Source organism: Cervus canadensis, chromosome 2, assembly GCF_019320065.1.
Source record: "Cervus canadensis isolate Bull #8, Minnesota chromosome 2, ASM1932006v1, whole genome shotgun sequence".
Lineage (NCBI taxonomy): Eukaryota > Metazoa > Chordata > Mammalia > Artiodactyla > Cervidae > Cervus > Cervus canadensis.
The window spans coordinates 100,957,670-100,971,361 of NC_057387.1; the positions used below are offsets into that span (position 1 = coordinate 100,957,670).

A 13,692-nucleotide genomic window follows, 5' to 3' on the forward strand; every position below is an offset into this window, starting at 1 on the left:
CTTTTGACAGATGCCTAGACGTCCCTCCCCCACACGTGGCCCAACCCTAAGCTACCTGCTCCCCTTTCGCCCGGGATTTGGAGTAAAAGGGTTCCTTATTATCTCCTTGGGTTGGGAGCTCTCAGCTGCCAGTGCAGCTGGAGTGGGCGGCTGGGCCCGGCATTGGGGAGACCCCCAAATGCTGGGAGGAGGTGTTCCCAGGGCCCTGAAACCTTCCAGACCCGCTCAGTGTAAACCGCCTCGAGCTTGTGTCAACATCCGAGGCCAGAGACTGGCGGGGGCTGGGGACAGGCTCTGTCTACGGGACGGGAAGACGGGAGGGTGGGAAATGGAGGGGTTCATGGGGCAGGCAGAGAGATACCTCTCGGGGAGATCCCGTGAGGCCTCCTGGGACTCTGTGAGAAGCAAGGAAGGCCTGTCTGGGGGAAGGATCGAAATTCTAGCGTGGGGTTAGGTAGAGGCTGGGTACTTCGCCATCCTCGCCCACCTGCCATGGCTTGGGGGGAGTGGGTGTGTTGGGGGAAGCGATGAATGATGTGAAGGCATGGGCTGCTGACCACCTCATCTCTTCCCTCCCCACTCAGTTCTTCATGGCCCTCCTCCGATTTTAGGTGGGATGTGCGGGGGAGGGGGGTCACATCTTGTGACTCATCCCCTTTTCCATCCCCACCCACGCTGGGCCCAAGAAGGAAAGGCTTAGAGCCTCTGCTGTGGTTCTTCCGTTCCCATAGCAACCGTGCGGTTGTTTTTCCGAATCCACTTCAATCGTGGACACTTTTAACCTCAGACGATGGCCTGGGGTCTGAGTCTCGGGGCAGGATACAGGCGAAGGTACAGCCCTCCCCTTTTCCTTGCGACTCTGGGAAGGTCACCGCGGGCGGGCGAGGCGCGCTCCTGTAGCGGGGCCTCACTGGCCACCGGGTCCCCACCTGAAACCCCGCCTGCCACTCCGCCTCAGCCGACCCAATCAACGCCCAACATGCCCGGGGGAGGCGGGGCTTATGCAAATCGTGTCGCCTCCGAGAGACACAGAGTGATACAAGAGCTGGGAGGCGGCTTCGGCGCGGACCTTGGAGAACCTGGAGGCCGGCCCGCAAGCGCGTCTCGGTCCCCGCGACCCGCGGAGGCTCAGAGTCATCCAGCGACCCGGCGAGCGGCCTCAGGTAACGCGGGTAGGGCCGGGTGGAGGCACGTATCCCCTCCCCCTCCACTCTCCATTCCCTCGTCTCCTGCTCCCTCGGATTCATCTCCCTGACCCCTGATTCCACCATAGGCGGCAGCTTATGGGGGTCCCGCCCCTGGCCAGGGGACCCCCACTCCAGTCCGGGCCCCACGGGTCCCAGGGAAGGAGGCAAAGAAGCCTCCTTAACCCCAAAGCAACAACTGCTCTGGTCCCCAACACACACACACACACACACACACACACACACACACACACCTGGGGGTGTGGTGGTGCTGATGCTAGAGGAACCCCTCCCCCTCCCCTGTGGGTAGTCAGTTCAGCCCCATGACCACCTCCCACCTCCACAGACAGCCCCTAGCCACACCACCCAGCCCCAGGAGCAGCTCACTGCACTTCACATCACTGTGTCCCTGTCCGGAAAGACAGACTCCACCTCCACAGAGAGCCCACTCCCACTTCACACAGCCCCTCAGACCGTCCCCACCTCCACCTCTCAAGCTGACAGAGCTCACAGCATATCTGGGGGCCACCCAGTTCTCCTCCTCATGACTCTCTCTCAGCAGGCCCCCCTCCCCATGGTCTCAGTGAGAGACAGAGGCCCATCTTCTGGCTCTTTCACCTGGCTTCAAGATAAACACCACCCCTCAGCAGACCACCCAGACCTGTCAATCACTGCTGCCAAGGTCCCAGCCTCCTCCTTTCCCCTCACCCCTCACGGCCAAAGCACCAAGTTTTCTCATTCCACCTCTCAAATATCGTTCTAATTCGTACCCTCTCTGGCCTTCTTGCACGCAGCCGCTCCCTCTCCCCTGTCTTCCTTCTGCTCAGTGGGGATCATGCCAAAGCTCCATGCGGACTGCATGGCTCCCTCCCTAAGGCAGCCTGAGTCTGGAGGGCAGAAGGACTTGCTTTTGCCTCAGTTGCTGTTTGACCAAGTCACTTCCCTCTCTGATCTTTCATGAGATAGGAAACAGAGGGTGGGTGGGCAGGGCAGAGAGTGAATCTGATGAGATGGTATTGGACAACCTTCCAACACTGACGCACTCTGATTCTATGACTGACTGTGAGAAAACAGGACCCTTTCTTTCTTTTCCTAAACTGTTAGGACATTTCAGAAAGGAGGTCTGAGGGGCTTTAGTCCTCACCAAAAGGACATTGCTTCTTACCCAGGCCTGGGTATGGGCCTCCCCCTTCCCACACACTCTCCAGGCTCAGGCTCCACCTTAGCAATTAGGAGTCCCTTCTTGACCAAGAGCCCACAAGGCATGTGCAGCTCCAAGGTGGAGGTGGTCAAAAAGCCCACCTTTGGTTTTTCATCCCCTGCCGCTCACTGATAAGGAGAAGGAGAAAACACGGCTATTGCCACCATGGCTGCTGCTTGGAGAAGAGCAAAGGGAGGAGAAGAAAAAGAAAAATCTCCTGACCAGGGAGCTATTGTCACCATGGCAACAGTCTCAGCACCAGCTCCTCTGAAGCTTGGTGAGGGTGTGGGATTATTGCCTCCCTCAGTCCCTCCCACCCTCTCTGCCACCTTCCCATTTGGAGCCCACAACCCTGAGTTCTGCCCTCTGAAAGAAGCCTCTGAGCCCAGAGGCACAGTGTCTTCATGCATGGGGAAGTGCCAGCTTCTTCAGAGCTGGAGGCAGCCCTCAAGAGGAGCCTGCCTACGTTCAGCCAGGCCACAGCTCCAACAGAACATGCCCCCACGGGTTCTGGCCTTCTTCCTCCTGCTGATGGACTCCACTTGACCTTGGGTGAACTCTTCCTTTCCTCAGATCTAGGTTCTATTGTCTCTAAGTGGGTGCAATGGCAGGAGAACACAGATAAACAAAACAGCCTGATGCCGTTCCAAGGAGAAAGAAGGGGGTTCTGCCCCTTGAATATAATCCACAAAGGGACATTCGTTGAACATCTCTGGATTCCAGAGTAGGTCTCCGCAGGGCACTTCTGTCCTGCCACAGAGGGCAGAGTGGGAACCTGTGTGGGGGCAGCTACAAGAAGGACAATGGGAATGAGGGAAGATGACTTTCCTCACTGTCCGAGCTGCTCCCAAGCAGACAGGGTTATATTGGGAGAAGGTAAGCTCTTTACCATGGAACAAAATGTCTAGAGAAATGTTTCTGGCCCAGACGAAGATGTAATGCAAAACTCTTCCCCAAATCAGGCTCCATTCTGGAATTCTAGAGCACCAGGTGAGGGTCAGAGAGCTCTGGAGTCTACACACCTGTCAAGGTCAACTCTGTAGCCCCACAGGGTCTACTCATACCCAGAATGCCAAGTCCAGGCTGCTGACTGTCCACTCTCCAGTCTGGGAGAGGCTGATCATAAGGAAGTGGGCTTTAGTCAGCCCCTGAAGGCTGATTGTAGCTGCATCAGCCCAGAAGAGAAGGAAGGATTATGAACAACAATTGAAGTAGGTTCTGACTGAAGTATGTAGTTGTGAGGGGAGCAGTGGGAGGTAAGGCTGGACAGTTGATTTGAGACACGAGATTCTAGAGGGCTCTGGAGTTTGAGGGGACCCATGGGTATGGTAACCCTTAGCCTATATTGTACCTCTGGGCAAAACTAGAAAAGACATTCTGTTGAGCAGAGGAATCACAAGGAAAGCCCTCCCTTTGAGGCAGCTGAGCCCACAGGATGGCTTGGCAAGCTGTGCCTCAGCTGGGTTTCAGCCCCTTTGGCTGTGCCCCTGGCCCTGACTATGCAGTGGGGTGGGGGGGAGAGGATGTGGTGTACATTCCAGGAGCACTTCAAAAGAAGGAACAATAGGCCTTAGTAGCAAGTGGGACCTAGGGAAAAGGAAGAGGGGAAACTAAATGCAACTATTATTGTATTCCCTCCCTGGTCCCAGGGAGGGAAGGAAGGGCGATGGAGAGAGAAGGACCATCACAGGTTGAGGGTGAATCTGGCTGTAGATTCAGAGGCCCTGGTGGTCCACCCCAAGGGTGGATATTTCCTGGGTATCAGATAGTGTTACCTGGAGCCAGCAAAATGGTCCCATTGAGGCCAAGAGGCAGATCAGAGCCATAGTTTTCCTGGTAGGCTGGTAGGAGTCTGTAGTGGACAAGAGGTGATTCAGAGAGGGCAGTCCAGGCAGGTGGCATGGATTAAGCCTGGGTGTAACTCTGAGCCAGTTTTCTCCTCTCTCTGGGTTCCAGTTTTTCACTAACATAAGGGGATGATCTTAAAGGGCATCACTAGCTTTGGCCTGCTGACCTAAGAGTGGTAGAAGGAATGAAGAGAGATGAAGCCTCCTTCATAGTCCCCGGTGGGCCTGGAATCAAATGGGGACTGAGAACAGGTATGGTCAGGAGACAAAATGGTGGGAAGGCAGCACAGAGCAAGGGAGAGAAAAGGGGCAGAAGGTAAGAGCCACATAGACTCCACCACACACACACACACACACACACACACAGATGTGTGCGCCCTGGCAGATTTGCAGTCTTATACAATGACGTGCTCCCGCCCACTCCCACTGCTTATGCAGACACTTGGGCACGTCTCACAGGAGACAGAGGGAGAGGCTCTGCCTCCCCCATCAGACACCACTACCTCTGCGTTCTCAAACTTTCTTGACTGTACCTCAGCCTTCAGTGTGCTTTGGAGGAGGGGGCAGCTGAGGATGGAGCCCGCCTCCTTCTGCCCATGTGCTTTTGATTCCGGTCCCAGGACAGCTGTGTGGGACCCCCTGGTTCCAGATTCCTGAAGATGGCACGCCTCCCCCTCCCTGGCTTCCCCTGGGCGCATATAAGATTCATCATCCTCTGGGGGTGGGAGGCAGGCAAGGATGTTGCTGCCTCCACTGCTCCTTGATCTTCTTCATGGCCCTGTAGAGGGTCTGAGGCCCAGAGGTATTCTATAACTCAGGAGTTCCCAACCTCTGGGATCTAATGCCTGATGATCTGAGGTGGAGCTGATGTAATAAAGATAGATATGAAGTGCACAATAAATGCAATGCACTTGAATCATCCTGAAAGCATCCCCCCACCCTGGTCTGTGGAAAAATTGTCTTCCAGGAAATGGTCCCTGGTGCCAAAAAGATCGTTGCTTGAAGTCATGAAGCAAGGAGAGAGGGCATGGAACTGACCAAACTCAGACCTGGCTGTCTAGGGTACTCCCAGCAGTAAGGATTAGAAGCCAAACACAGGCATGCACTGGGCTGTGGAAGTGGAATTCCTTCTGCCAGCCTGCGGGTGTCCTTTTCCAGAGTGTCTTCATGACAGGCTACCCTGCAGCTGGGGTCTGGCACCCTTCCAAAGAGACTCCGCGTGGGTCAAATTCACCTCCCAGGTCATGTCCTGGGGAAGTCAGGCTCTAGCAGGACGTTCCCCCCAGGGAGGTCTGGCAAGAATGTCAACTCAGCCTTCAGGGCCTGCCAGGGGCCTCACTCCAGCCAGGCTTCCTGGGTCCCTCTGCAAGAACTTCCTCAGGCACAAGATACTTGAGGGGCTTATGGTCCCACTGGGGCCTGACTCTTCACCCTCCCCAAACCTGCTTCTCAGAAATACCACCTCTATCCATTCAGCCCCGGATCTGAGCATTGGCTGAAGTCCTCTGTCACTCTCAGCCCCACAATCCACTCAGTCCCCAGGTCCTGCCAGTGCCCGCTCCTAGCATCTCTCAGTCCATCCACATCCCTCTACCACCCCACCCTATTGTCATCGCCTCTCACCTGAACTCTGCAGCAGAGCTGCCCCTTCTCTCCTGACCCAGGTCATCTCGTACACTGTAGCCAAGAAAAAAATCTAAAAAACGCATTCCTTCTCTCTGGGTCCCCAGCACCATATTGTAAACAATCTATAAGTATTTGTGTAATGAATGTGGTCTTTCCAGCCTTTGCTTTAAAACCACAGGAGCTTCTGTGCCCCACGCCAGACTCCTTGGCATGGATTTAAGGTGCTTTACAATCAGCCTCTTTGATCTAATCATGAGTTAGTGAAGTCTGGCTCATGTTGACTTTATCCCCATCATCAGCACAGGGCCTGGCACACAGTCAGCCTCAATAAATGCTCAGGGAATGAATGAACTAATGAAAAGGAGAATGCAGTCAGAGTCATCAATGCTACTAGCTAGGATTTCTGTTTGTACAAAGGAAGGAGGGAGAGAAGCTTCTTGCTCGGGAGGCCTGGAAGGTCTTGAGGAAGAACTTGGGAGACAGCGCCAGGGGAACACATGAGGAACCTGCCAGGTAGGAGAGGAGCTTGTAGAGGTGGGTAGAGGCTGAGTGCAGAGAGCTCTGAATAGCAAGGAGAGGATTACAACTATTCTATGGGTGTAGGGAGCTATGGAAGGTGTATAGAGGAGAGGAGAGGATGAAGGCTGTGATTTGCAAACTGGTCAGTGAGAAAGAGGAGAGCTGAGCCCTGGGAGGCTAGAGACCCTGGTTGCCAGCGGAGGAGAACTGTGAGGAACTCCGGGCTGGCGGAGCTGTGAGGAGAGCGGAGGGGCCTGCTTGGAGAGGAGGCCCTGTAATCAGGATGTAATGAGGGGAAAGCCCCCACTTTGTGTGTGGGGGAGGAGGGGAGCGGAGGAGAGTTAGGAGCTTCTATGGGAAGGAGTGTGGTGCAATGACAGAACCCTTCTGTAGGAGGTGGGGGTGTCCACCGTGGAGGTGAGAGGAGGAGGGACCCCCCCACACCCCCGCTGTGGAAGGAGGGGGTCCTGACTGTGGGAACGTGGAGTTTGTTAGAGGAGGGGGCTGTTGTGGAGAAAGGGAACCCCGTCCTACAGAGACTTCGCGGAAAGCTGCTGAGGTGACGGCCTTGCCCTGGACCAAACTGAGGGAGCCCCCTGTCCCCCAGGCCCTGCCATGGGGAAGACCAATAGCAAGCTGGCCCCAGAGGTGCTGGAAGATCTGGTTCAAAACACAGAGTTCAGTGAGCAGGAGCTGAAGCAGTGGTACAAGGGCTTCCTGAAGGACTGCCCCAGCGGCATCCTCAATCTGGAGGAGTTCCAGCAGCTATACATCAAGGTAGGCGGAGCCCAGCACTCCGGGGGCGGGCTGGAAGAGAGGGGGCGGGGTCAGACACCCCGGGGGGGCGGGCCGGACGGGCGGGGGGCGGGTCCGGGCAACCAGGGGGCGGGCCGCGAGCGCGGGGCTGTCGCTGCGCCCCAGCCCCTCGTGTCCCCGCCTCAGTTCTTCCCCTACGGCGACGCCTCCAAGTTCGCGCAGCACGCTTTCCGCACCTTCGACAAGAACGGCGACGGCACCATCGACTTCCGGGAGTTCATTTGCGCCCTTTCGGTCACCTCCCGCGGCAGCTTCGAGCAGAAACTCAACTGGGCCTTTGAAATGTACGACCTGGACGGTGACGGGCGCATCACGCGTCTCGAGATGCTGGAGATCATTGAGGTGGGTTGGGGTGACACACTTCCTGTCTTTGCTGCCAGGGCCGTTCTCCAGCCACCCTCTGCTCAGGCCTCGGGAGCCCCCTCGCCGGACCCCACCACTCCCCTCCACCCTCCTCCCAGGATCCAGCAGCTAGCCTTGGTTGGGTGCTCAGGCTAGGACCGATCTTGTGCTAAGGGCTTTTACCCAACAAGTCTAGGGGGTAGGTATTGTTAGAAACCCCATTTTATAGTTGAGGAAATGTATCAGGTGGTGGTTCTTGATCCCAAATCTAAGAAGTCTGACTCCAGAGTCCCAAGTTCTTAACTTATTGTTCTTTCAACAAATATATATTCTTTCAGCAAGAGTCCAAATTCTTAACTCATTGTTCTTTCAACAAATATATATTCTTTCAGCAAGAGTCCAAGTTCTTAACTCATATTCTTTCAACAGAGACTGCCACATGCCAGTCTTTGTTCAAAGTTCTTGCTTTCATAGGACATTCCTTCTAGCAAGAAAATTTAACAAAACAAAGCCTATGCTATGTCAGGCAGTAAGTATTACAAAGAAGATAAGCAAAGCAAAATAAGGGGAGAGGGCGATGAAGGAAAAGTGATTTTGTGTAAGGTGAGACGTGAGGAGTAACCTGGATAAAGTGAGGGAGCTAACTGCATCGTTGTCAGGGGGAAGAGTGATCTGTACATGAAAGTGTTAGTGGCTCAGTCATGTCTGACTCTGTGCGACCCCATGGACTGTAGTCGGCCAGGCTCCTCTGTCTGTGGGATTCTCCAGGCAAGAATACTGGAGTGGGTTGCCATTTCCTTCTCCAGGGGATCTTCCCGTCCCAGGGATCGAACCCAGGTCTCCTGCATTGCAGGCAGACTCTTTACCCTCGGAGCCACAGGGAACAATAAATGCAAAGACCCCGCGAGACTGTGTTTCCAGTGTTCAAGGAGTGACCAGAAGCCCAGGGTGGTGGGAGAGAAGTGAGCAAGGGGAGCGTGGTAGGAAGGGGTCAGACAGGGGTCAGGAGGCCGTTTCTTGGCATCATCATCTGGGGAAGAGACTTGACTTTCTTTTAAGTGAGGGTTTCTTCTAACCCCTTAAGGGCTCTCTATTCTTCATGTGGAGAATGGACTGAGTGGGTGGGAGGGCAGCAAAAGTAGGGACAGACCAGTTGGGAGGCTTCCACAGCAGTCCGGTCACAGGGGGATGGAGGCGACAGCCATGGAGCATGGAGGTGGCAGGCAGTGGCTTGTTGTTGGACCTATTCAGAATTAGGGCTGACAAAATTTGCTGTAAGATTAGACATGGGTGTGAGAAAAGGAGAGTCAAGAATGGTGCCGAGGCTTTTGGTCTGAACATCTAGAAGAATGAATTTGCTGTTCACTGAGACAGGGCCCGCTGGGGCAGAAGCAGGTTGGAGGTGAAGAGTTGGGTCATAGACACATTTGGTGTGAGATGCTGATTAAATAGCCAGTCTTAGTGACTATACATCACCTTCCAGTATCCTCACACGGCCCCTTGTTCTCCATGCCACCCCAGGTCCCTTCATTCACCTCCAATCCCCTGTTCCTATTGTGAGTGTTCACACCTCCCTCCTTGCCCCACCAGGCTATTTACAAGATGGTGGGCACTGTGATCATGATGCGCATGAACCAGGATGGGCTCACGCCCCAGCAGCGTGTGGACAAGATCTTCAAGAAGATGGATCAGGATAAGGATGATCAGATTACTCTGGAGGAGTTCAAGGAGGCGGCCAAGAGTGACCCGTCTATTGTGCTGCTGCTGCAATGTGACATGCAGAAGTAGAGGCGGGTGAGGGGCAGGGCCCCTGGCCAGGAGGGGCGTGGCCACCTCCCAACCTAGTGACCTCTCTGGCTGGCCCTTCCTTAGGGGGAGGGGACTCCAGCCTCACTCTCTGGCCCACCCACCCCTCTGCCCAAGCCCTTGTTCTCCTCAGTCAAGATCCTTAAGGGACCACCTCACCCTGGAATAGAGACGGATCCTCAGGTATTTAATGGTCTAGCCCCAGCCCCAGTCTTGGCCCAGAACCAACATCTGCTGGGCATAGGGGAACTGGTTTTTGCCCCAAGGTGCAGGGTGGTGGGAGGGGGGCTGGGTTCTGCTTTAAAATTCTGTTCTTCTGGGATTGTGCTTTATAGGATGTGGTCCTACAGACCCCAGGTAACAGGCCAAATTGGATCTGTCCTTCACTGAGGACCCAGAACCCTTAAGGGTGGTCTGTGCCCTACCCCCACAAGTCTACCTGGCCCCTCCAGCCCCAGCCTTTGGAGTGTTCACTCAGTCCTTTCTTCAGCTAACGTTTATTGAGCACCTATTCAAGGCCAGGCACCCCTAGGTGCTAAGGCTATGGTAGTTTACAAGACACATTCTGGCCCTCTGGCAGCTCATAGGGTAGTGGTCAGGGTCTCAGACAGGGACATTGAGCTCAGGTGAGGAGAGCATATAGTAAGGCTGGTTAGTTTGAGAGGAACAGTTAAATCTTTCTGCTCAGCTCCACACAGCGCTGCAGAAGGATGAAAGGAAAAGTATTTGGAAATCTAGGAACCACGTCCGTGGGGATTTTAAGAAAAATTGAAATGGATATTTTTTAATACCCTTTAAAAGAGCTAAACTCATTTTATTAGTTGAGGATATTAAAACGTACTTTATATTACTTGGTTTCTTGTAAAATGATTAAGTGAATATAGAAAGTGCTAATTTTCAGGGGGTTAAAAAGAGCTGAGAAAAAAAGAGAGGAAAATATCACCCAGCTTGCCAGAGGACACGTTTTCTTATCAGGCTAAGTCCTGAAGTGTCACTGTCAGCAGCTGCTGCTGCTTCCTTTTCAATAATCTTTTTTTCAATTCAGTGAGCGACTCTCTACTTAGTGCTGGTTAGGTGCTGACTTCAGTAACAGAGAACATAAGGCTTGCCAAGAGTGAGACGAGTGTAGTTCCCACATCTGGATTTGGTCTAGTTTAAGGATGGGCTGTGTTCTTTCACTGCTACAGAAGCAGAAGGAGCTAGAAGAAGAGGACCAGCCGGCCACTGTTTAGGCTGCCAGGCTGCATTTATGGATTAAATGCCTAAACATGTGCCGGGCATGCTCCATTTGAAAGGCTTTTTCTAACTCCCAGTCCTGAATCTGCCAGGTAATTTGTCATCTTCCAAGTACACTGGCTTTGCTTTTCAATGTCTGCTTTCCAATTTTGGATCAGTGAGCTCTACAGCTGCATGCCTTGACTGCCAGAAAGTTAATCTTGCTTCTTCATCAAGTCTTTCACTTTACTTTCTCCTGTACTTATAATCAGAAATTAGCTTTGATGTGCAGTGACAGTGGATTTCCTCTTGAACTGCTGGTGAAAACAGTATAGTTCACAGGTGCTGTCAACCCCGTGTGGGAGCAGGGAATGATTCCTGAGAGTGATTCCCTTCAGGAAAGGGATGCAGCATACCTCTTACTTCTGAGTGTTCACCTGTCCTCCCTCTCTGCAGACGGAAACTCTTGGGGAAGCTGACTTTTTCCCTCAAACTCTACTAAACCTTCCTTGCTGCTGCCCTTGGAGACAGCAAGTCCACTGAGTTGTCACCCTCTTTTTATCCTTCTGCCTATGACCAGCCACATGGTCAGGCTGGGGAATTCACATCCTTGGGCAGTAACCAGCAAGTTTTTATCCAGTAATGCCTCAAGGGATGTTCCATTACTCTCAGGAGCTGGCCGTTCAGTCTGTTTTATGCTGTCAGTCAGTACCAGAGATACATTGGACTCTACAGCCCAGCTCAGTTTAGACTTCCAGTGGAAGGCTTTTTACAAAGTGGGGTTCCTATCCCCCAAATGTTGACTCTAACCTAATTCACAGTCACACAGAACTTCATGCTTTAAATCCTGCCATTGACCCCATCTCATTCTATCCTCACAGCCTAGGGAAATAGGACTTTTCATTCCATTTCTCCGTCTTGGAAACTGAGGCACAGAGGGCGTTCCCAGCGCATGAGCACAGTCAGGAGGTGGCACAGTGCCCAGACCTGAGCCCAGGGCGCCATGAGGGTTTCTTCCCTTCATAGCCTCTTCCCTGCTCACTCCTCTGACTCTGAGTGGTACAGAGGTTGACTGTAAAGAAAGCTAAGTTGGTTTTGGTCCTTTACAAGCTTCCTGCTAAGAAGTGTCTGAGGCTGTGGTCTTCCAAAAAGAAATAGGAGCTTGATTGAAGGCCCCACATTTTCAAACATCTTATTTTCTATTTCTGGGCAGCTCTGCTAACAGGTCAGTGCTGTCTTAGGAGGCATCTGACTCAAGCTTGGCAGCATCTTGCAGTGTCTTTACTATCTTCCTCCCTAAGGGAACTGTTTCTTTCTCTCTCTCTCTCTCTTTCTAACTAGTGGGCAAATCCTACTCATGAAAGCATGTTTGATCACTCCAAGCTTCTGGAACACATACCATGGGTGATATTTGCTGTTCAGGTCAAAGGTTCTCAGCCATCCCAGCAGGGTGAACACATAATGTCAGGCTGGGAACTGAGACCCATCTTGCTCATGGGAGGAGCCACAGGCAGGCCAGGCTTTGCTCCCACATGCTCTTGGATGTCCTGGGAACTGTGTGCTTGGGAATTCCCGTGGTAGAGCACCAGCCCTGCCTTGAGAAGAGAGGCAGTCCTCCTATCCCTGCCCCAGCAAAGAGGGACTTGCCACAGAGCACAGAGTTAGCAGAGACTGAAGTATGACTTGTATAGACACTAAAACATATAGACAGTTAAAATGTTGATACATGCAAACTCTCCCTTGAAGTTCTGTATCTTCTTGCAGCAACTCTGTGAATTACAAGGTCCCCAGTCTGCCTTCTAACTGTATTCTGCCCTCATTCATCCTTTTGGGCTAATTGATGAGCCCCTTATTTCTTTTCTTTAAAAATCATCACTGGGACTTTGTGGCGGTCCAGTGCTTACGATTCTGTGCTCTGACTGCCAAGGATCTGAGTTCAATCCCTGATTGGGGAACTAAAATCCCACAAGCCAAGTGACTCAGCCCAATATATATATATATATATATATATAATTATGAAGGGGAACTTCAGATGTCTTTTGAGTTGTAGTCAAGATTATATGACTTGCCTTTAAATCAAAAGTTAAGAAAAAGGAAGCCCATAAGCAAAGGCACTGGAGTTTTTGCTGACAATAGCATAGTCCCTCGAGGAAGAAATTCATCCTACTGCAGAGCAAGAGAGAAGGAGGAGAGGGGAGAGAAAGGAAAGAGAAGAGGCTGGGCAGGGGAGTAAGCTGACCCTGTAAATACTTTTACACAAAAATTTACTAAAACAACAAGTATTTCCTGAAGATCCACCCTGGGTGAGGCTTTTTGCTGACTTTAGAGATCACTGTGGGGGCAAGAATACATTGCTTACATATTTTATTCATCAGTTTTGAAAAAAACGTCATTCGAAGCTGCAATTGAAAAGTCTCAGAAATATGTGGAATTTTCTTTCCAAAACTTTCAGGGTTTTCTTTTACTTTTTCCAGAGGGTGGGAGCAGGACTGGGCCTCCCAGGGCATCTGGCCCTGCTTGCTTTGGTGGAGGCCTGGAGAAGTGGGGGGGGGGGTGCTGGGTGGCAGAAAGGGGGGCCTCCCAGCCCATTCTCCAGCGTGGCCCCCTCTCTCCTGATGTGCTGCTCCTGGTTGTGCCTGCAGTGACTGTCCTCACTGTTTGACCCTGTGCTGTGTGGTGTTTTAGTTTTTTTTCCACTGACATTGAATAAAAAGTGTGATCGTGCTGGGGGCCTCTTCTCTTCCCCCAGTGGAGACAGGGCTGGGGTGAGGAGAAAAGGGGAGAAGAGACCTGAGGGAGCTCACACAATGGGGGAACCTTGGCATCCTCCTTGGGGCAGAGGTCCTTGTTCCAGGTTACAGGGAACAGAGACCCACTCAAGCTAGTTCAAAGCAAGGCGTGAGCGGATGACAAGGGACCCTGAAGATGGAAATACAAGAATGGCTGGGCCTCAATAAAACAGGAGCTGTCAGTGAGACCTCTGCCCTCTCCTCTCTGGGCCTTGAGGGTTCTCATCCCTTTGGCGATATTCGCTTCTATGCTCTTTTCTTTAGTTTTTCTTAAGACCCCCTTGATTTCCCTGCACAAAGCGGCTGCTTCTTCGTATCCAGACTCATCAATGACTGACAGCTCCCTT

At 52.6% G+C, this 13,692-nt stretch overlaps 1 protein-coding gene across 1 annotated transcript; it reads left to right on the top strand.

Annotated features, from left to right (window-relative positions):
• The first annotated feature begins 808 nt into the window (after positions 1-808).
• Positions 809-13,280, top strand: HPCAL4 (hippocalcin like 4). The gene is made up of 4 exons (XM_043461787.1): positions 809-1,163; positions 6,985-7,154; positions 7,320-7,535; positions 9,126-13,280. The coding sequence occupies exons 1-4, from the start codon at positions 980-982 to the stop codon at positions 9,321-9,323; spliced, it is 768 nt and encodes a 255-aa protein (XP_043317722.1). The 5' UTR covers positions 809-979; the 3' UTR covers positions 9,324-13,280.
• Positions 13,281-13,692: the final 412 nt, after the last annotated feature.

What these genes read in the sequence shown, in the direction of transcription:
- HPCAL4 (XM_043461787.1), top strand. Translation starts at nt 980, where the DNA reads ATGCCCGGGGGAGGCGGGGCTTATGCAAATCGTGTCGCCTCCGAGAGA. An exon ending in GACCCGGCGAGCGGCCTCAG is followed by an intron (nt 1,164 to 6,984) that starts GTAACGCGGGTA and finishes CCTGTCCCCCAG; the next exon opens with GCCCTGCCATGGGGAAGACC. An exon ending in AGATGCTGGAGATCATTGAG is followed by an intron (nt 7,536 to 9,125) that starts GTGGGTTGGGGT and finishes TTGCCCCACCAG; the next exon opens with GCTATTTACAAGATGGTGGG.